This window comes from Manis javanica, chromosome 2 (assembly GCF_040802235.1).
Source record: "Manis javanica isolate MJ-LG chromosome 2, MJ_LKY, whole genome shotgun sequence".
Taxonomy (NCBI): domain Eukaryota; kingdom Metazoa; phylum Chordata; class Mammalia; order Pholidota; family Manidae; genus Manis; species Manis javanica.
The window spans coordinates 202,399,484-202,422,457 of NC_133157.1; the positions used below are offsets into that span (position 1 = coordinate 202,399,484).

The 22,974-nt window shown below is 35.8% G+C and overlaps 1 protein-coding gene across 4 annotated transcripts in view; it reads left to right on the forward strand.

Moving 5' to 3' along the window:
- MTBP (MDM2 binding protein) overlaps nucleotides 1-22,974 on the forward strand; it is a 77,729-nt gene that overhangs the window by 9,991 nt on the left and 44,764 nt on the right. For all 4 annotated transcript variants that reach the window (XR_012128392.1, XM_073230029.1, XM_073230028.1 and 1 more), the window contains exons 3-11: nucleotides 2,444-2,517; nucleotides 2,611-2,762; nucleotides 8,502-8,560; nucleotides 9,787-9,931; nucleotides 10,942-11,059; nucleotides 12,900-13,034; nucleotides 14,742-14,836; nucleotides 15,639-15,711; nucleotides 17,047-17,164. Coding sequence is in view for 3 of the 4 variants with exons in the window: in XM_073230029.1 (XP_073086130.1) it covers nucleotides 2,444-2,517; nucleotides 2,611-2,762; nucleotides 8,502-8,560; nucleotides 9,787-9,931; nucleotides 10,942-11,059; nucleotides 12,900-13,034; nucleotides 14,742-14,836; nucleotides 15,639-15,711; nucleotides 17,047-17,164 (969 nt within the window). In the remaining variant the exon portion in view is untranslated. The remainder of the gene's footprint in view (nucleotides 1-2,443; nucleotides 2,518-2,610; nucleotides 2,763-8,501; nucleotides 8,561-9,786; nucleotides 9,932-10,941; nucleotides 11,060-12,899; nucleotides 13,035-14,741; nucleotides 14,837-15,638; nucleotides 15,712-17,046; nucleotides 17,165-22,974) is intronic.

The window sequence follows — 22,974 nt, forward strand, 5'->3', positions numbered from 1 at the left end:
ATTAGGGTTAATATCATTTTCAGCATTATCCACCTTTTAGTTTTTTCTGTGCTTTCATTTTTTTTTCTTTTGCCAATTCCTTCTTATTATCCATTTTATAAAATATCACATGATTTTATCACTAGGAGATAAGGAGGCAACACAATCACATCTTTTGCCATCTGCGTGTGCATTGCGTAACAGATGTACCGTGATCAATCAGCCACAAACTTTGAAAGTGGTAATGTGATTGGTCACTTTAAGATACATGTCTTTTATTTATGTAGTGATTTGTCATCTGAAAAGCTAGCATTGAAGTTACTTTATACAATTACAGTTAATTAACATGGCAACTGGAAGTTGAACTCTGGTTTGGGGAAACTGGTGTTATTTAAACCATGGTAACTGAAACTGCATTTCAGAACTGCCTGTATTGAATTTCCTACCATGCTTACATTATTGCTTTCAGTAATATGGCGAGTCCAAGGAATTGGAAGCGCAATATGATTATAATTGATATAAGACTGGAGAGGTATACATAAGTTCTGCAGAGGACTTTGTAAATCATGTCAGGGTGTTTGGACATTTTCCTAACGGTAACTGGCAGCTGTTAAGGTCTTTAATGAAGGAAGAGACATGATCAGATATGTGTTATGGAAGTGTTCTGACTACAGTATTGTAGACAGATTTATAGATATGAGGGGGCTGCTGCAAAATAGTAGCTAAGAAATGAGAGACAGCAAGGATGGAGGAAAATGGATAGTACTGAAGAAAATTATGGTGGTCTGGCTCGCCTGACTTAGCGTTGGACTCTTGTGATTTAAGAGAAGGGAAGAGTGAGGAAAGAATCAAGGATGACATTAGATTTCTGGTTGAGGCAATAGCGTAGATGATGGCATTTAGTGGAAGAATTAGATTTGGAGGGAACACGACATGTTCAGTTTAGAACATGTGGTTAGTTGCCTGTAAGATGCCCAAATGAAATGGTTTGTAAAAGTTGGATACTTGGGTCTAGAACTCAAAAGGTAGAGTAAGGCTGGAGATACAGATCATAGAATCATCAATATGGAGATGTCAATTCAATCCATGAGAAAGGATGGGATTACTTATAGATTATGAATAGAGTTGAAAATCTCAAACTGAATCCCAGTAATTAAAGGTTCCCCGGAAGACAGATGTTTAAAGGGGAAAGTCATCTGTGACATCTTTTTTTCCTTTCTTACCCTTTTGCTGAGAGGTCAAGTAACAATGGAATTAAGAATCATCTGTTAGATTTAGTAATATGTTAGGTATTGGTCACTTTGGTGAGTGTGGTTACAGTGGCATGTTGGAGACAAAAATATGACTGAAATGGATTTGTTAGGGAGTAGAAAGATGACGAGGAAATGGAGACAGTTAAGTGTATCCTGCTTTTGAAAGTATATCCTTGAAAAAGAGTAGGGAAAGGAATATAATGGCAACTGGAAAAGGGAACTGAACTTAACATTTTTGATGAACACTTATGCAAATTTAAATGCTAATGGGAAGGAACTGACCGAGGGGGAGAGATTGAAAATGCAAGAAGGATAATGTAATCAGTGGCCTGGGGTCCCAGTGAAAATCTGAGGGATAACTTTGAATACAAAAGGCAGTGTCTCTACGCGTAAACAGGAAGGAATGAGGAAAGACTTTAATGGATCATTAAGTAGGGTTATATGTTTGCTGACTGGATGTTCTGGGAGTTATAACCTAATGGTTTCTATTGTCTTAAGGAAGTAGGAGGTGAAGTCTTTCTGGTATTGTTGGCAGAAAGAGGTTATAAGCACTTAGCATCTTATCTAGTGTCCATGAGTTAAGCCTCACTCACCACAATTGCTTCTCTATCTTTGGACTCCAATTTCTCTACACAGCTCCTAATTCTTTATAGTTCTTCTGACATGCACCCCGGGGTGATCCTTAATTTAATATCCTCGTGTAACATTCCAACCTCCTAGAAACATATTTTCCTTATCTTTAGGCTATAGTTACTCTTTAACGTCTTTCTCTGCAGCCAAGCAGAGATGTACATGGCCTTTGAAGAGGGAATCGTTTTCCCTAAAATACCTTATATGGTGTAATATGAGTCAGTAGTAATTGAGTGGGTGTATTTTCCAACATTTTTTATAGTAGATTTTCATGTTTGAAAACAATGATTAAAACAATAATATGGATTTTGAATTGTGACTAGAGCAAAGTGTTCATTGTGAGTGAAAAATGTTGCTCTTTTGGCAGATTATTCTGTTCGAATTTTCAGTGGAGATTTTAAAAAGGTCCAAATTTTTAATGTACATACATGTATTATACACACACATAAATATAAAACTTGGGGGGCTACATAATGTGTATAAACTTGTATAATTCTCTGAGTATACATGCTGTAACTAATAACTAACATCTGCTTATTTATGTTGTGCCTTTCTTCTAATAAATGTAATTTGTTTTCAAGCTTGTTCAGCGGGCGGTATACCTGGTTCCAAGAAGTGGTTCTTTGCAGTACAGGCAATATGTGGATTTTATCAGGTAATACAAATAAAAATATAGTCATTAGTTAATGTCTTTGTTAATATAAATAATTCCATAAACCCATTATTTAATGCAATCTTGATATATTAGTTTTGCAGTTCTGACTGGGAAGAGATTCATTTTGGTACAGAAAAAGGTGAAATTGAAGATGTTCTTCAAACAAATATCGAAGAATGTTTGAGTGCTGTTGAGTGTTTTGAAGAAGAAGATAGTAATAGCAGAGAATCATTATCCTTGGCTGAGTATGCTTATATGCTTTTTATAATGTCTTCAAAATATTTTATAGTAGACAGTATTTTAGCAGCTATAGTCAGGGAATTTTATTTAATTGAAATTTTCAACTCTTCATTTTGGAAGATAGGCAATTTGGACTTTTATTTGAATAAAATTCTTTAAATGTAAAGTTGGTGTCTGAAAACATTTAGCTTCTTAAGGTTGCAGAAATCATAAAAAGTGTTAGTTTAATTGATATGTCACCTTAAGATAAATTCTACCTGATAATATATTTTAAGAGCCTGAATAAAAACTTGATTTAAGGTTAATAACTGGCTTCAAACCAAACTATCATTTTCATTTTACTATTTGAGGCTGAAATAGATGATTTCTTTAATTTGTGTTTATCTTTAGCATTTCAGGTGCCTTCAAAACCCATAAAGTTTTTGAGGAGTAAATAGATGATTGTATTCACTGTTGGGATTTTTGAATTCTGATACAATGTATAAGTTGATATAGGTGATATAAGTGTTGATAACTTTTTTTCTTTGTGAAATATCCCATCTCTGACTCATAATTAATACCTTTCATTTTAGTCTTCCATAATATTTCATGGCAAAAAACCACTTTATTTTAGTAGTCACATATTATTTCTATAAATTGCTGTAGGCTTTAAAAATTCCTCGTTTTTATTTTCAAATCGTATTTTTTTGTACTGATAATGAAGAGAGACATTGTAGAACTATGGAAAGAGCATTGAACCAGGGGTCGTTGGAGTTACTCTCTAGTTATGTAAAATAGGCCAGTTACTTAACTCCTCTGGTCTTTTGTTTTCTCATCCGTATAGTTGTTGAGATCCTTTTAGATGATTTCTAAGGTGCCCTCCAGACTGAGAGCTCTTATCAATCCATATGTTTTCCCACTACTATTAAAAGAGTGTAAAAGTCAGTATTTCTAGTAAGTGGTCTAATAATTATTTCCACAAGAGGGAGCTTGAAAACTACTTTACCATAAGATGCCTTAAGTTATTTAGACAATGGAAGGTTTATAATGAAGAACTTAAGTACCTTTGTGGAACTATTTTGAGAAAAAAAATTCATTGTCTGGATAAAACTAATAGAGTTTTTTTTTAATCATTAATGTACAATTACTTGAACATTATGATTACTAGACTTCCCCTAATATCAAGACCCCCCCCACACCACGTTATAGTCACTGTCCATCAGCATAGTAAGAGGCTATAGAATCATTACTTGTCTTCTCTGTATTTACTGCCTTCCCTATATCCCCAACCCCCTACACTACGTGTGCTAATCCTAATGCCCTGTTTTCCCCCTTATCCCTCCCTTCCCACACATCTTCCCCAGTCCCTTTGCCTTTGGTAACTGTTAGTCCATTCTTGGGTTCTGTGAGTCTGCTGCTGTTTTGCTCCTTCAGTTTTTTCTTTGTTCTTATACTCCACAGATGAGTGAAATCATTTGATACTTGTCTTTCTCTGCCTGGCTTATTTCACTGAGCATAATACCCTCTAGCTCCATCCATGTTGTTGCAAATGGTAGGATTTGTTTTTGTCTTATTGCTGAATAATATTCCATTGTGTATATGTACCACATCTTCTTTATCCATTCATCTACTGATGGATACTTGGGTTGCTTCCATTTCTTGGCTATTGTAAATAGTGCTGCGATAAACATAGGAGTGCATATGTCTTTTTCAAACTAGGCTGCTGCATTCTTAGGGTAAATTCCTAGGAGTGGAATTCCTGGGTCAAATGGTATTTCTATTTTGAGTTTTTTAAGAAACCTCCATACTGATTTCCACAATGGTTGAACTAGTTTACATTCCCACCAGCAGTGTAGGAGGGTTCCGCTTTCTCCACATCTTCACCAACATTTGTTGTTGTTTGTCTTTTGGATGTTGGCCATCCTAACTGGTGTGAGGTGATACCCCATTGTGGTTTTAATTTGCATTTCCCTGATGATTAGTGATGTGGAGCATCTTTTCATGTGTCTGTTGGCCATCTGAATTGCTTTGGAAAAGTGTCTTGTTCAGATCCTATGCCCATTTTTTTATTGGATTCTTTGCTTTTTGTTTGTTGAGGTGCATGAGCTCTTTATATATTTTGGATGTCAACCCTTTATCAGATCTGTTGTTTATGAATATATTCTCCCATACTGTAGGATGTCTTTTTGTTCTACTGATGGTATCCTTTGCTGTACAGAAGCTTTTTAGTTTCATATAGTCCCACTTATTCATTTTTGCTTTTGTTTCCCTTGCCCAGAGAGATATGTTCATGAAGAAGTTGCTCATGTTTATATCCAAGAGATTTTTGCCTATGTTTTCTTCTAAGAGTTTTATGGTTTCATGACTTACATTCAGGTCTTTGATCCATTTTGAGTTTACTTTTCTGTACAGGGTTAGACAATAATCCATTTTCATTCTCTTACATGTAGCTGTCCAGTTTTGCCAACACCAGCTGTTGAAGGGGCTGTCATTTCCCTATTGTATATCCATGGCTCCTTTATCGTATATTAATTGACCATATATGCTTGGGTTTATATCTGGACTCTTTAGTCTGTTCCACTGGTCTATGGGTCTGTTCTTGTGCCAGTACCAAATTGTCTTGATTACTGTGGCTTTGTAGTAGAGCTTGAATTAAGGGAGCGTAATTCCCCCTGTTTACTCTTCCTTCTCAGGATTGCTTAGGCTATTCGGGGTCTTTTGTGGTTCCATATGAATTTTAGAACTATTTGCTCTAGTTCATTGAAGAATGCTATAGGTATTTTGATAGGGGTTGCATTGAATCTGTGGATTGCTTTAGGCAAGATGGCCATTTTGACAATATTAATTCTTCCTAGCCAAGAGCATGGGATGAATTTCCATTTATTAGTGTCCTCTTTAATTTCTTTTAAGACTGTCCTATAGTTTTCAGGGTATAGGTCTTTCACTTCCTTGGTTTGGTTTATTCCTAGGTATTTTATTCTTTTTGATGCAATTGTGAATGGAATTGTTTTCCTGATTTCTCTTTCTGCTAGTTCATCGTTAGTGTATAGGAAAGCAACAGATTTCTGTGTATTAATTTTGTATCCCGCAACTTTGTTGAATTCAGATATTAGATCTAGTAGTTTTGGGTGGGTTCTTTAGGGTTTTTTATGTACAATATCATATCATCTGCAAACAGGGACAGTTTGACTTCTTCCTTGCCAATCTGGATGCCTTTTATTTCTTTGTGTTGTCTAATTGCCATGGCTAGGACCTCCAGAACTAAGTTGAATAAAACTGGGGAGAGTGGGCATCCTTGTCTTGTTCCTGATCTTAAAGGAAAAGCTTTCAGCTTCTCACTGCTAAGTGTAATGTTGGCTGTGGGCTTGTCACATATGGCCTTTATTATGTTGAGGTACTTGCCCTCTATACCCATTTTGTTGAGAGTTTTTATCATGAATGGATGTTGCATTTTCTCAAATGCTTTTTCAGCACCTTTGGAAATGATCATGTGGTTTTTGTCCTTCTTTTTGTTCCTCCAAATTAGACTGTAGAGATGGTTTGTGGGAGGTAAATTCTCTCAACTTTTGTTTATCTGGAAACTGTTTAATCCCTCCTTCAAATTTAAATGATAACCTTGCCAGGTATAGTATTCTTGGTTCAAGGTCCTTCTGCTTCATTGCATTAAATATATCTTGCCACTCCCTTCTGGCCTGTAACATTTCTGTTGAGAAGTCTGATGATAGCCTGATGGGTTTTCCTTTGTATGTGATCTTTTTTTTCTCTCTAGCTGCTTTTAAAAGTCTGTCTTTATCCTTGATCTTTGCCATTTTAATTATTATATGTCTTGATGTTGTCTTTCTTTGGTCCCTTGTGTTGGGAGATCTGTGCACCTCCAAGGCCTGAGAGATTATCTCCTTCCCCAGATTGGGGAAGTTTTCAGTAATTAACTCTTCAATGACACTTTCTATCCCTTTTTCTCTCTCTTCTTCTTCTGGCACCCCTATAATATGAATATTGTTCCGTTTGGATTGGTCACACATTTCTCTCAATATTCTTTCATTCTTAGAGATTCTTTTTTCTCTTTGTGCCTCAGCTTCTTTGTATTCCTCTTCTCTAATTTCTATTCCATTTACCATCTCTTCTACTACATCTAATCTGCTTTTCAGTCTGTCCATTGTATGTTTCATTTCAGATATGGAATTTCTTAATGGTTGAATCTCTAACTTAAATTCGTTCCTGAGTTCTTGAATATTTTTCTGTACCTCCATAAGCATGTTCATGATTTTTATTTTGAACTCTCTTTCAGGCAGATTGGTGAGTTCAGTTTCATTAGGCCCATTTTCTGGGGTTTGTGAGATTTTGGTCTGAACCGTGTTCTTTTGGTGTTTCATATTTCTGTGTGGTGCCCACCATTGCCCAGAAGCTCCAGTCTCTGGAGCTGCTCAGCCCCTGGAGTGAGGTTGGGGGCCATAGTGGAGTGGAGCTGGTGCCTGGGGGGAGGAGAGATCTGTTTCCTGATTTCCATCTGCAGTGCCTGTGGCAAGTATCAGAGCCAGTGGTCCAAGCACACAGGTGTAATAAGCCTCTGTGCTTTGTGTCTATAGCTGTTTTAGGCTTAGCCGCCTTCTGGCTGGTCTGACACCAGTGCAGTGATTGCCGGTTTGCTAACCAGAGCAGGCAGGCCAGGAGGAAGGCGCAGCAGGCTCCGTGTTACAGTGGGGGGCCTCAGAAGTGAGTAGGCAGCCAGGGGGATGTAGTGCCTGAAGCTCCTCAAAGTTTCCAACCAGCTGGGCAGAGCATGCCTAGACAACCTTGTCCAGCTCTCCCCTCCCCTGTGCAGTAAGCTCCGTGCAAACTCTGCTCCTTCAGCAGCCCTTTCGCTGCTAGGAAGCCTCTCAAACTGCCTGCCCTTCCTTTGTCCCAAGTGGCCGGGTGTGGATCCTCTCCTCCACAAATGGCTGCAATGTGTCTCTCAAGCACTCCACCTGTCTGAGCTCCCCAACGTCCAGAGCACCACACTGTAGATTTCTGCTCCCAAAGCAGACCTCCAGGGCTCAGTGTTCAGCAGTTCTAGGCTTCCACCCCCTCCCCCGCTCCGTTTCTCTTCCTCCTACCGGTGAGCTGGGGTGGGGGAAGGGCTTGGGTCCCACCTGATGAAGGCTTTCCTACATTACCCTGTGTTCATGAGGTCTTCTCTGTTCCTGAAGTCTGCATGCAGTCTGGTTCAGCCTTTCTTGTTGCTGTTTTAGGGTAAGTTGTAGCAATTAACTATATTTTCATACTATTTGTGATTTTGGGAGGAATTCTCTGTCTCACCTCTCACGCCACCATCTTGAATCCTCCTTCAATAGAGTTTTAAGAATTGAAGGAGAGCATCCTAATTTCTAGTCAGGGCTGTTCTGTGCCATTCAGAAAGAAGCAGTATACCTCTATATTAAACACATAGCAATATCTTACTTTTAGGGTCAGAAAAATGCTTGGTCACAGATATAATTTAGGGAGCTTTTTTCCTTTTTTTACAGTTTTGGGTGTGACTGGGATCTTGGATTCAGGATTTGCATACTATCCTCTATACCTACTTATTATGTGATTTAGGCAAATTATTCAAAGTGAGGACTATAATAGGTTAATAGTAAGTGCCTCATGGAATTGTCATCAAAGGAGATAGTGCATCTGACATACTTACCTGTGTGTGGCCCATAGATCCATTTAATTAATATTGTCTCTTCTGAGTATATATCATGTGTTTATGTGAGTTTTTCTAACTTACCCTTTTATTTTAGTCTATATGAAGAATCTGCGGAAAATTTGCATCAGTTATCAGACAAACTTCCTGCTCCTGGTAATATCTTATGACTGCTTTCAATAATTTGGATCTAATACTTTTTATGACTGAGTGCTAAATTCAGTCTTTATGCTACGGTTCTCCCTTTTAATTTGCAATTCAAAGTGAAAAATAATTTCTTAGTTGAGTTGATAAAAACTGTACTCTGGTATTACTGAGACATTACAGTTCTCTTTCATTTAGTGAAACAAAATTTAGGACTTGGAAAATTAAATACCCATCTCATTTCCCTTACTTAGTTGTTACTGAAGAACAATCTTTCCACTATATACCATTGTTTTCACAGTATGTTCTATCAAACACAAGTCTAGAGTATATTCTATAGAACACTAACTTTCTTGGAATATTTTCATTATTGAATGTCATTTATTAAGCAGATATTTATTGTGTCTATTACATGTCATGGATTGTACTAGGAGCTGAGTATACAGTGATGAGTAAAGCGTATGTATTACCATAGAGTACTTTCTAGCTCACAGACTAATCTTTATATTCAAGATCATGTTTTAGTGTAAAACATTCCCACATGGAAAATAACAGATAAATAAACATCAGTTTTTAAATGAAATATGTCAAATTGAAAATATGCATTGAGATATACAGTTTCTCTTTGGGCAAATTAGAATACTTTGATCAACTTATTTGGTTTCTGTTTTTGATTTTTCTGGTTCTTCAGTACATTTGTAATTTTATAAAATTTAAAGTTTCATGAAGTTATCCTCTCTTAGGAACCAATGATGTTGTCAGTATAATTGAGTTTTCTGAGTGTTTTATTGTCCTTTATAAAGGGAAATAATTTTTTTGAACATTACAATTTCATACTAATTCATTCCCTTTTGTATAACAAAATTAAGTATAGAAAAATATAATGAAATTTCACAGGTGTTCTTTTCTCTGTTCAGTACAACAATAGCATTGATAATCTCAAGAGCAATGTGTATAATTAACCACTGGCATATAATTGGCATGTAATTATGATATAGTTCATTGTTTTCTGGCATATGCTAGCTATTTCAAGATTACATAACTAAATCATATGATGAGCATTTAAAAAGTTGAGCTTCTAAAGATGTGTATTGTTTTGAACAATTTCAGAAAGTAAAGTTAAAATCCTCCTTTATCTTCTAAATAAATATAAAATTCAATTGTTCATGGTACTGTTTTGAGAAATTTTGGAGCTAACATTTTATAAAAAAATTGCAAATGCCTTTTTCTCTTTTTAGGTAGAGCAATGATAGATATAATACTATTGCCTTCTGACAAAGATCCTCCTAAATTGAAAGACTGTTTACCCACAATAGGAGCATTAAAACATTTGAGGGAATGGTATTCAGCAAAAATTACTATAGCAGGAAATCATTGTGGAATGTAAGCTTCTTTGTTCACATTTGATTACTCTCTGTATTCTCTGTTTTTAACGATTAACATGGTACCCTGATTTAGTAGTCTCTGCATTTGAAGACCTTTTTTAGCATGACAAGATAGTTTTATGTCACACTGTGAATATTTACATACTGAGAAGAATCTAGATTTTTCTTTTTTCGTATTTTATGTTTCTGAAATGTTCAAGGTTTTAGTAACTATTATCCATGCTATTTTATAACCGTTACTGAGCATTAATTCTCCAAACTCCCTGTATGCTTTAAGTAGGTTTGTATTATCCATTGAGCACCTTGGTGAATACCATGGATATATGGACACATTGAATTTATAAAGTCATGGTTGTTTTCTTGTTTTATGTTTAATGCAGAAATAATATATACTGTTGTGTTTTATGACATTTTAGTAAGGATCATTTGTATGTTACGGTCTTGTTCCTTAAATAAGTATTCAATTAGATTTATTAACTTCATGATTTTCCTCATTCAATAAGTGTTTATTGAGTACTAACTTTATATCAAGCACAGCAATAGATGCTGATGAATTAAGAAAGTGAGATTTGATCTTCATTGAAGTACAGGGAGATACTGGAATGCTAATAGTCATGGTAGTCTGTGATAAGTGCTGTTATGGAATTCTATACAGAGCTGTATGGGAACAATTTAGGAGACAGTTCTCCTTTTGAAGACCAGGAACCAACATTGATTCTGTGTGTGTGTATACATATCTGACACAGTTAAGTCAATAAATAGTAAGAGTAAAGCCTATTTCTTAATCTGTAATGTTAAGTGTAGTTACACTTGATTCACAGGGTTGTTGGGATTAAATGATACCAACTCCCTCAGAGACTGACTTAAGAATGTTCCATGTTGCTAGTAAATAAAAGTAGCAATATAAGCTTTGCATTTTTGCCTGTTAGGCTTGGAGGTAGCTATAACCATTAAATCTAAGTAAAATGTAAAACTCTATATTTAACTATCATAATATTTTATTTATAGAAATTGTCAGAAAATTGTAGAATACCTTTCTGCTGATACTGTGTCTTTAGAAGATCTCAGAAATGCTGTTGACTCAAAGGAATTATGGAGAGGAAAGGTTCAGATATGGGAAAGAAAGGTAAGTGGATTTCTCAGTTATCACAGTTTGCAGGGCAGGCCTTTCAACTTTATTAAGTGAATCTTAATGAAAATATACCTAATAAAGATGTTCTATAATAGCTCGAAGTAGAAGTTTTTGAAATAAAGAAATATTCTATATCTGTGCTAATATAGTAGCCCACTAGCCTCTTATTGCCACTGATTGTATGTGACACTTTCAACTGAAGACTGAATTTTTAACTTTATTTTACTTTAATTAGTCTAAGTTTAAGTAGGCACTGTGATTATTTTTGGACACTGCAGTTCTAGAAAGTAACATTCTTTTAAAACATAAAATTTGGTGTTGGTTGTGTTCATGTTGTATATCCGAGCTGCTTTATCACCACATGTGTAAACTGTTGGAAAACTATTCAGATCCTGTTCTTTTATTTGTAATAGCACTTAAATGATGGCTGCTCTCTACTAACCAGCTCTCTGATTTTGAATAATTTTAACATTACTAGACCCTAGATTTCTTAACTGCAAGATAAGAATATTAGATTAGTTGAATCCCTCTAATCTTAAAGTTCTGTGAAACTCCAATTGTATTTTGTCATCTCTTACTATGAATGAATGTATTTGGATGGTTTTATAATTGTAGCTGTGTTGAAATACATGTTCCTAGTATTTTGTGTATTTCTGTATATAGGCAAAACTAAAAGAAGTTTCTTAATGTTTGATCAGGGTGGCATGAGAGCATGAGTAGAACCTTTCATTTGTATAAAGATTTATTGCACTAATTACCAGATCTCTTTTTCCTTTCAATTTACCTTTAATTATGGCTTAATAAAACCATTAATAGAAAAACAGGAATTAATGTGCCTGAGTCTTTTTTGTTGATTTGCATACTAGCTCATCTTTATCTGGGAAAGTTAAATCTGCCAGTAAACCTTCTCTACAAGTGGTTTGAATATAAACAAAACATATTGCCAGCTGGAAGAGTGCAAGATACCATTAGCTAGAAGAACTGCTTTTGTATACATTTTTTGAAACTACATTGTTCCAGGCAAATAATGCCAGAGTTGTTTTCATGTGATTCTTTTATTTTTTTATGAATGGGAAATGAAATATCCATCTCTCCACAGGATGCATTTAAAACTTGAAGTTACTTTTTTTTTTGGTGGAGAATAGTTTTTAGCCTAGATACATTATGGTGATTAAGTACATAGATTCTAGAGTTAGACTGCTTGCATTCAAATCCCAACTCTTTCTTACTAGTTTTGTGTGTCTTCTTGCATAATAGTTAGCCCCTTGGTACCACAGTTGTCTTCATCTGCAAGGTAGGTGGAATAGTTCACATCTTAGATTTTTATGAGGTTTAATATTTTAAAGCACAAACTCACCACTCAATAAGCTATTGTTACCATTACTATTAGCACCACTACCATTACCACTAATGCAGGAATTGATGTTTTTATCAACAAACTTATACTGAAAGCAAACTGTGTGAGGTGCAATCCTAAGGAGCTAGTGGTGAATAAGGCTAACAAGTTCTGTTTTTGCAGAACTTATAGATTGGTAGGAAGTGAGATATTGAACAAGTATATGTAAAAGAGGTTGTTTGATTCTTTTGCATAGAATGGGCTTAATATATTCTTGTGGGCTGCTGAAGGACTAAGGAGAGCTTTTCATGAAAAATCCACATGTAAGTTGAAATAGAAAGCATATCTACATAAACAGAAAAAAACACAATTTGAGCTGAGGAATCAAAAATAAATTTACATGTAGTTTTCCTCTGAATTTTTACTTTGCAATAAGATGTATTAATCTTTATAAGTTTGTTCATGATGTCTGAGACTGTTTTCTTGGTTTCTTTTCAGTTTGGATTTGAAATTAGTTTTCCTGAATTTTGTTTAAAGGGAGTCACACCTAAGAATTTTAGTACATCTAATTTAAATACTGGTTTCCTTGCCAAAAAGATAATACCATCAAAGGATAAGAATGTTTTGCCAAAGGTAATCTATGTTTAAATTTTTTTGCAATCACCTATTCATGTATATTTTTGCTCCCAGGTTTGAATCTTGAATTAATATAATTTTTATTATAATTATTAACTGCTTAAATTATACTGTGTTATCAACACCAATGTTCACAAAGTAAGTGAATGTTGCTTTGGATTATTTTAAAAATGGAATGCAAACTTTAGATCACTGTAGGCCTGAAATTGCCTTTGGTTTGTACTTTGCTTTGTGACCTTTCTAAGGTTCAGTTTGGGGAGAATAAGATACAGTGGAAAGAGACCTAGGTTTGAAACCTGACTCTTGCCACCTATGAGGTTTTGTGACCTTGAGTAGATTGATTAGCTCATTTGTGAGATGCAGACAATAATAACACAAAGTTATTATGAGGGTTAAATGAGGTAAGAGATTAGCATCTGACACAGTACCCTGCATTTGCTTCATTTACAGCTTAAAAAGTGTTCATTCGTGTCCCATATCTCCATAGATTTAATCTTAAAATGCAAGTAATTATAAAGCATAGTAATTTAAAAGGGTTTGGTTGTCTTTTTATTTTTTACATTGGAAAAAAAAATTAAGAAGAGGTATTTACATGGAAGCACTTTAGAAATTCACTTTTAAAGACCCAATTCAAGAATGTGGGAAACATAATGATCACGAAGTTACAAGGATATCAGATTGATGGGAGGTATTTTTTGATCAAAGGATAGTACAAAAAAGGGGCATATTCTGATGTGAACACACTTCCCAGTAGTTGTTCCAAATTGCTTAGTTTGACTTACCTTGGCTGTCTTTCACAAGAATATTGAATTCTTTTCTAAAGATTATAATCATAAGATTGATGGCCTCAACTTCTCTTCTTTGGTAGTAAAACCATTCAAGTATGATTAATATGTCTATATTTTGCTGCTATTGGAGAGAATCTTAGGGTACAATCTCCTCAATAAATATAAAAATCCTGTCTCCACACACACACTTGTAAATACACACACATACAGACACATACTCATATATGGTGAAATTACTCAGCTTTCTGCAAGTTTAAAACCTGGTGTACTTTCCTCAAGAAATGTTCTCTTATTTTTAGCTTTCTTGTGAAGCTCTCTGGCCCCAGCTCTTGAAACACCTGTTCTTCACTAGCCCACTTCGAGTGAGCTTTATGCTCTGCCCAAAGAAACAGTGCAGTTTTGTGTCTCAGAGCTTTTTTCTTTGTTAATTAGCACTCCTGACTTTGCTAGTTCTCTCTTTTAAATTCTTCCGAGGATTTTTTTTTTTCTCACCATTCCACTCAACCTAAGTTCATCCTGGAGTGTCTTTTCTTTCTCTTTCTCCGTCTTGCAGACCCTCTAAATTTGTTTCCTCAGCACCTAGCTTCTTGAGTCATCCCTCTGTATTGCTGAAGATAAACAGGAAAAGTTGAGAACTCCTGTCCTCTGTTCCTTGCTGCTCTCTGTACTCATTTTCTCCCTGTTAAAACTTTCCAGTTACTAAGAACTCTCTGTATCTGTCTCTCTTCTCTCAAAGGTAGAATTGAAATGGAAGAAATTCTTGTCTGCCCAAGAGGATTAAATGTTTGGCTTGCATCATGTGTAAATACTTGCTTTTTAAGATCCATTTTAAAGCTTTAAACCCTAATCACTAATTTGTTCACTTTCATGTTTTAGTAGTATTTAAAATATTATATAATTATAATTTCTTTTCTAGGTTTTCCATTATTATGGCTCTGCTTTAGAATTTGTACAGATGATAAAATTATCAGATCTACCCTCCTGCTATATGTCGGACATTGAATTTGAGTTGTATCCTTTCATTTACATGTTTGTTTTAGATTATTTTTTCTGTGTCAGGCAGAATGCTTCCTAGTACTACTCAACATTTAGATGTTTGACCATGCTGAGATTTTCTTTTGTTTTTTTATAATATTCAGTATACTTTTCATTGCCGTTGTATTAAGAGAAGTACTACGACTTGCAAAAAAAATCCTCCTTCAATGCTATATTTATGCTTCTAAAATAGGCAGAAGACTTCAAGGTATGGCTCTGCTCATTGCTAAAGGGGCAGGGAGGAGGGAGAAATGTTGGGAATCTGTGGAGAAGAAGCAGCAATTTATATACCTCTGAAATGTTCAGATGTTTCTCTTTCCATCAGCAGGATGGGTATATAAGCACCAGTCCATTATATCTTTGTACTTAGATGAATGTAAGTACTATCATATATCTGCAAATATTCAACATATTTTAAACTCCTTTTTCAGGGAATATATCTAAGAATTTTTAGAAATACACCTAAGAACAGAGTATTTTGTATAAAAAGAAATTGTTGACTGGAGATGGAACACAAGCATGGTCTTGAATTTTTGAGAAACTAGTTATAATTTTCTGATTCCAGTTGTTTATAGTAATGTTATTCATAGTAGCACCATTTCCTGGTATATTTTCAGAATCAGGAAAGTAATTATTCATAAGGAAAGGAATAATTATGAATACCTACAGTTAAAATTTTTAATGAGTAAATTTGAGCACCTTCTCAATGAAACTTATTTTAGGGAGTAGACTTGTTTCTCAGTTACTATTCCATCACTTCTTTAACTCCTTAATGCAGAGAATTGACAAAAAACAATACCAAACAGAATTCCATTTTGCTGTTGGAGCAGATTTCTTCACTGTGTGGCAAGGTATAGAAGCTGGGGTTTTCTTTTGTTTTGTTTAACATTAAAGAATATATGAGAAAAGGGAATGTAGTTTGTTAATCTGTTTTTGCATGATGGTTTGGTTTTTTAAATATAACATGTAATTTTGGTTCTAATTCATATTAAGATACTCTGGACTTTTCATAGTAACTCCAAATTCCTCCACAGACATATAGTGATGTTTTGTTTTTAGAAGAGATTTTTAAAAATAACCTTCATGATGGGTAATTGCTTTAAAGTTTTAAAATTATAGAACCTATTAGATTATTAGATTATTGTTAACTTACTCCTTCAACATCTGATTTCAATTCTGTGAGAAGGTATTCATTTGCTTGCATTACCTTTATCATGGTAGGAAAGGTGGGTGGAAGTGAGAAATTTTTCTAAAGCTTCACTGAATTATCATTTATAAGTTTTTGGTTTTTCTTAATTCTGGTGATGTTTATGAGATTTGTAGGTATTTCAGTAGTTTTATATATACTAGAATAAAAGTGGTATACTTAAAATTTTTTAAATTATAACATGAATTTTAAGTGAAATCATCTATTTGAAGTCAAGTACACTTTTTAACAGAAAAAACTTAAAGTTTGCTTTTCTTACATTTCTAAAATAACAGGCAAAATACAGCTTTCAGAGTTGTATTTTGTCTTAAACAATGCTTAATCAAACTGGGAATTTACCTAAATATATTATAGTGATTTTGGGGGGAACAAATTTATAATAAACATCTGTATACCCAGCCCCAGCAGTACAAAGATGAATATGTTGAGTTTACTCATAAGTCAGTCAGAAGCTGCTGTATGTTTTCTGACATATGAGTCATGGTTTCCCTTCATTTTTACCTATTAGCATTAAATCTCAGATTTCTAGGAACAAAGGCTTTGAAATTAACTTCAAATGTATTCTAATTTTGAAGCCAGAACAATAATCCATCCAGTCAAAAGGTTATAAAATTATGATTATGATAAAATCTTATGATGATAGAAATCACCAGTGTCTCACTAGTTTGCAGATATACAAAGCAATTATACCCAAAATCTGAAATTGAAGAAAATATTGTGAATATCAGGAGTTTTAGGGATAGATAACTCAGCAGAAAAGGGATGCCTAAGCTTTGAATGTCTATTTTGTCTGTTGTTTTTTTGGCAGAGGTGGGGGCATTGTTCTTGTTTTTTTAGTTTTTATAGTGGGGTTGTTGGGTGAGAACATTAGTAAATAAATGCTATAGAGGTGAAATCTGAATGTCAAAAAATTGTCAGATGACAATCTTTAAGAATTAATCAGCATGCATTCACTAAAAATATATTCTGTTTTATCCAGGTTGGTGCTCTTTTTGTTTTGCCATGTACTGTTAGTAACATGCTTATTCCACCTCCCAACCAACTCAGTTCAAGAAAATGGAAGGAATACATAGCTAAGAAGCCTAGGACAATCAGTGGTGAGTCGTAAATCTTTAAGTTGTCTTAATGGTGCAACTTAGATAATGTATTTTTCAAATTTGAATAGGAGATAACATTTCTTATGAGAAAATAATATTTATTTCTACTGATTAAAAAGGACCCACATAAGACATTTTTATTCTAACACAAAGTCTACTGTAACATAAAGTATATACAATCTTATTCATTAAAGAAATATCAGTGATCTAAAGGCAGTGCTTTTAGTACATTAGATGGCTAGTTATATTGAACATGGGTTTCTTAGAGACATTTCAGAAATGAAATTTGGGAAAATAAAGTGACTAATTCATTATGTGGTACATTAAAAAAAGCAAACTTGTGATTATGATTTTCTGCAAAAAATAGAATTTATTTACAGCTTAATGATATGCCGTGCAGTGTTCTACATACTTTAGAAATATTGATTCATTCAGTTTTTACAATAGCCCTGTAAATATATTTTATACCCATTTAACAGATGAGAAAATTGGGGTTTGGAGAAGTCATGGAGCTAGTAATTGGTAGAATCTTGGTTAAATCCTGGCTCTGCCAGTTCATAGCTTTGTAAATTCTCTGGGGATCTGAACCCAGGCTCTGTGCTCTTAACCACTGTAGTATATTGCCCTTCCAAAAATCTGTTACATTCAAGATGTCATTATAAAAGTAAAATCCTAATACCTGTTATAAAATTGGATTATCTTAAAAACTCAAACTCTAGTATTTCATGAGGTAATTGCAGCTCAAAATGTTAGAGTTACTTGCCCAGAGTCACATAGCTGAAGTGTTTTCTTCTTTCTTTGCTTCAGTCTAAGTACTTTTTTTTTAATTGGACAATAATTTGCTTAAATTATTTTTGAGCTTATGGTTAACTTTTCTGCCCCCATGTTATGGGACTAAGAGCTGAAACTGAAACTTATCTACCTAGATGGTTTTAGAAGAAATCTCTAGAAATACTCCAGAGCTGAGAATTCTGAGGAATATAATTTTAAAATCAGTGGTTTACACAGTACTATCTAGGAAATAGGAGAGATACTGGAATTCATTTTAACAAATGGTTAGTTTGAAGTGAAGATGATATGTATATGGAAATGTACATCTAGTATTTATCTATCTCTGGAGAGTGGTCAGAGTTTGAGACTGAGATTTTGTGTTTACCAGCTGTTTTGTTTATCTATTCCAAACTACCTAAAACTGAGTCACAAAGCACACACTTTATTTACTCATGGCTCTGCAATTTGAGCTAGGCTCAGCTGAGTGGTTCCTGTACAAGTCCCACCCGTGGTCATCAGTGTGGCTGCACTGACTTGTGAATTGTTACAGGTTTGGCTCAGCTGGCATGCAAGGACAGCTATCTTTCTCTCTCTGTATAGTTACAGAGTCTTTTCCTTACCATATACTTCTTCATGAGATCCTTGTAGCATGTTACCTGGACTTTTTACATGGTGGCTCACAGCTCTCAAACATACAAAGTTGAAGCTGCCAGGACTTTTTAAGGCTTAGTTCTAGAACTGGCTCAATGTCACTTCTACTGTGTTATATTATTTAAAGCTAGTCACAAGAATGACCAGATTCAAGGGGGAGGTGACTTTATAAGGATGTGAATACTGGGAAGCCACCAGTGTAAAAGGCTCCTGTAGCTCCAGGGTTAAGGGTGTTCCCGGCCTGGGGTGAATCCCCTGTGAAACTGGTGAAACCAAAGTCAGGGGAAAGGATAGGCTGGGAGAAACCATTTTTTATGCTCATGACTTACTCAGATCTGTTCGCTAGGTCTGGACCTGTCTGTCTCCTCTGGCCGCTGCTCACACTCTGCCCTCACAGGGTGCTCTCTACTTCCTGCCTGCCCCTTCTGGGAGGAACTCCTTTGCTGGGTCCTTCGTGACTGATAGATGCCAGACTGATTATGTACCAGGAATGGAGGGGAGGAGAGAATGGCCTTTACCTACCCCTTGCCCTGGAGGCTGCAGTGGTAAACACCTATTGATATATAAATGGACTAAGGCTAGGCAGGAGATTCTGGAAATTCTTCAGTTTACGCCACAGGTACCATGAGTGTATATAGGGAATAGTTGAAGCCTTAGGAGTGGTTGAAGAAAAACACATAAAACAGCATGTCTAGAGAAGAGAGCCAAAGATAGGGTCTTTAAAAATACCTGAATTTAAGGTGAAAGTGGAAGAAAAGTTAGGAAATGATTTAGTAAGTTGTAGTTTGAAGACCCTAGAGAGTTATGATCATTAATGTCAACATCAAAATATCATTTGTTGTGTGATATACAGATGTGCAAGGTGTAGGAAATAAGGGGAGTCAAACTAGGTCCATCACTCTTGAGGAAGTAGATGCATGGTCCTTTTCCTTGTGAAATTTGTAGTCAAGTGAGGAAGGCATTTTGGTACATTTTTACAGATCCGCTTAACTGACACTGTGAAGGTGAGTGGAGGATACTTCCAGAGTGTGTGATCTAAGATAGCCTGAAGAGTTCAGGAAGTTTTCCTGGAAGAAGACACATTGTTAATATGGTTTGTTACACAGTACTAGTACAGGAGGAAATGCAGGCAGAACCCTTTTCAGCTCCTCACAGGGAATAAATGTATGTATACCTGGTGATTTTGGCAGATACCAAAATAAATCAGAAATAGATTTGTAGGGTGGCAGTAGTGTCTGTTTCACTTAAACTACATGAAATCATGGGATAATATTTATCCATTTTTTAATATTACATATGTTTAAGAATTATTCATATGAATTGAATATTAACATCTCCTAACTAAACTTGATTATATTCTGGATAACCCATTATTTTTACTTTTGTAACTTTTTCCAAAGTAATTGATTGATTTGGAATTTATTCTTAAGTGTTTTTTTTCCCCATGATTTTCATTTTAATGTTAAGAAATACCTTATTGTGTGGCTGGATTTGGTTCTTTAAATTATCACCTCTTGAAAGTTGGGGATTAATATTGGTAACTTCTGAATAAGACATAATCACATGACAATCTTTGAAGCCAGATTGTTGATAACTGATTAGGCTGTATCATTAAAGGTTGATTAAGCTGACATTTAACAGTTTTGTTTTTTGTCTTAGATGTAGAAATAATCAAATTGGACAGTTGATTATTAAATTCTTCTTGACCCATAGCCTTTCTGTAGGGGAAATTCTTTATGCCATTGACAGAACTCATTTTTTTAAAAAAAGTAGCCAAATGTCAGCTAGTATAAAAGTTTTAATTGTTCTTATAAAGGAAAACTTCCTGTCTCATTCATAGTGCCACTACAATAGCCTCTTTAACTGTCCCAGATACCAACTATCAGATCAGCCTCCTAAATTGAAACTATTTCCCTATAATCTAAAGCATTATGCCTAACTATTCTCTACTGTTGCCCTACATGTTTCATATCCTTCAAAGTAAACTTTATACTGTTTCCTAAAACTGTTCCCTTATTTTATTCTTCTTTGACTTTGTTATTCATTCCTTCATTCTGTCAGACCTTTCATTTATTTTTCTGAAGACTGAATTGATACTATGTATCAGGCATGGTCCTATAACCTAGGGATTAGTGATGAGCAAGACAGACCTGGCTCCTCTCTTGGAATTTATACTGTAATATATAAAGTAGACACTGAGAAATAATATCATTGTATTCAGTAGCAACCAACTAGAATCAATCCCCAAGTCATATTATGTTGAAGAGCAAGGTGTTTTGCCTAAGGGTTTCAGCCCTGGGAAAGTACACTATGGATTTGGTGAGACTGACAAATGACAGTGGAACATTCTTGTGGTAAAAGGGTTTATACCTGGCTTTATTCTCACAGTGGTAAATTGAGCACTAGAATCATGTCTGCATCCAACAATCTGCAGTTCTGTAATCCATCTCTGTCTCTTGTCTTTGCCTCTGCCCAAGAACTGGGTGGAGCTCTTTATATAGTGACTTAGTCAATAATAGCTCATTGCCTACAGGTATGGAAGCATTAGCCCTAGTAAGCCAATTACATCATTAAGTAGTTTAGGGTCAGGTGAGGATCCTGGTCATTAGGAACTTCCATTTTCCCCACAAAGGTGTGCAAAGGTTATAATGCTACCATCTGTGGTAAAAACAACTCAGTGTATGTGTGTAAACATTTATACATTTTTGCATATGCATTACATATTCAATTTCCTAACATTTTTATTGAGCACCTACAATATAGTAGACACTGTTGCACATGCTGAACTAGAAGTAAATACAACAAAGTCCTTACCCTCAGGGAGCTTGCTTACATGATAGTGGAGTATCTTGCCAGTGGATTTCAGCCCCAGGCAAGTTCACTATGGATTCAATGAGACCAAAGAAATGCAGTGGAATGTTTTTGGGGTGAAAGGGTTTATACCCAACTTTATTCCCACGATGGCAGGTCAATCACTAGAATCCTGTCCACTCAGAGTGAGTCTGCATGCAGCAAGCTGGTCTCTGCCTCTGGGCCTCTCTACCCTCCACAGCCTTCTCAATCTCTGTCCTCAGTGCTGCCACCACTCCAGTCTCATCTCTGTTCTCCTGCAGGCTTACAGCCGTGCCACTGTGTCTCTCAGAGCACTGGGTGGAGATCTTTATAGAGAGTCAATAATAATGTATTGCCCACACATGTGTAGTAAGCTAGCTGACCAGGGCCAGGTGAAATTCCTGGACAGAGGAACCTTCACTTTATCCACAGGGAGGTTTAGTTGTTCTCCCCAGTGTAACTCTGGGGAGAAAATCCCAGGCCAAAATACCTTTGAAACCAAAATCAGTCAAAGAGAGAAATAAAGTGGGAGAAAACATGTATTACTTACAAGCAGTCATCCACTTCTGCTTGCCTGTGTCTCTTGTGACCCAGCTGCAAAAGAAGGGGCCCCACCCAACTTCTCTAGTCTAGATATGCTCTCTCTTGCCCTTGTAATTACCTATGGAGATAGACTACTTCTTTCCACCCCTTGGAAATACCTATTGATATGGAGATGCATTAAGGCCAGGTGAGAGAGTCTGGAAATTGCAATTTTTACCCTGTCTTGCCAATGGGTTTCAGCCCTGGGCAAGTTTGCTATGGATTCAGTGTGACCAAAGAAATTGACAGCAAAACGTTCTTGGGGTGAAAGCGTTATACCCAGGTTTATTTCCAGGTGGCAGGTCAGTCACTAGAATCCCATTCACTCAGAGCAAGTCTGCAGGCAGCAAGCCAGTCTCTGCCTCTGGGCCCCTCCATCTGCACAGCCGTCCTCTGGGCCTCTATGCACAGCCATCCTGCACAGCTGTCGTCCAGGCCTCTGTCCTTGGCACTGACACCACTCCAGCCTCTGCTCTGCTCTCCTGCAGCTGTGCAGCCCTGCCACCATGTCATGCCCAGAGCAGTGGGCGGAGCCCTTTTTATAGAATCAAATTGCCTATAGGTGTGCAGTGGTCTAGTCAACCAGGGCCAGGTGAGAATCCTGGCCACAGAAACTCTTCACAACCCACACCCAGGTAGCCAAATGGCTAGGTCTCTTAACTTTGGGGAGCCTTTACTCCTAAGCCATTTTTTCACTCAGGACACCTAATTTGCCACCCCATCTAAACTTTAAGTTGACTCTTCTGATATTACATTCATCTCCCCAGCTTGATTTTTCTCTCCGTACTGCTTATCACTATCTAATTAATTAAATGTGTTTATTTCTCTTACTAGAAGTGAGAAGAGACAACATGAATTTTTTTTACTTCTATTCATTTTCTTTTCTCAATGCCTTATATTGTCTGATACTTAATAGGTACTAAAAAATATTTGTTAAATAATAAATGAAATACATAATATATTTCTGGGTAGTA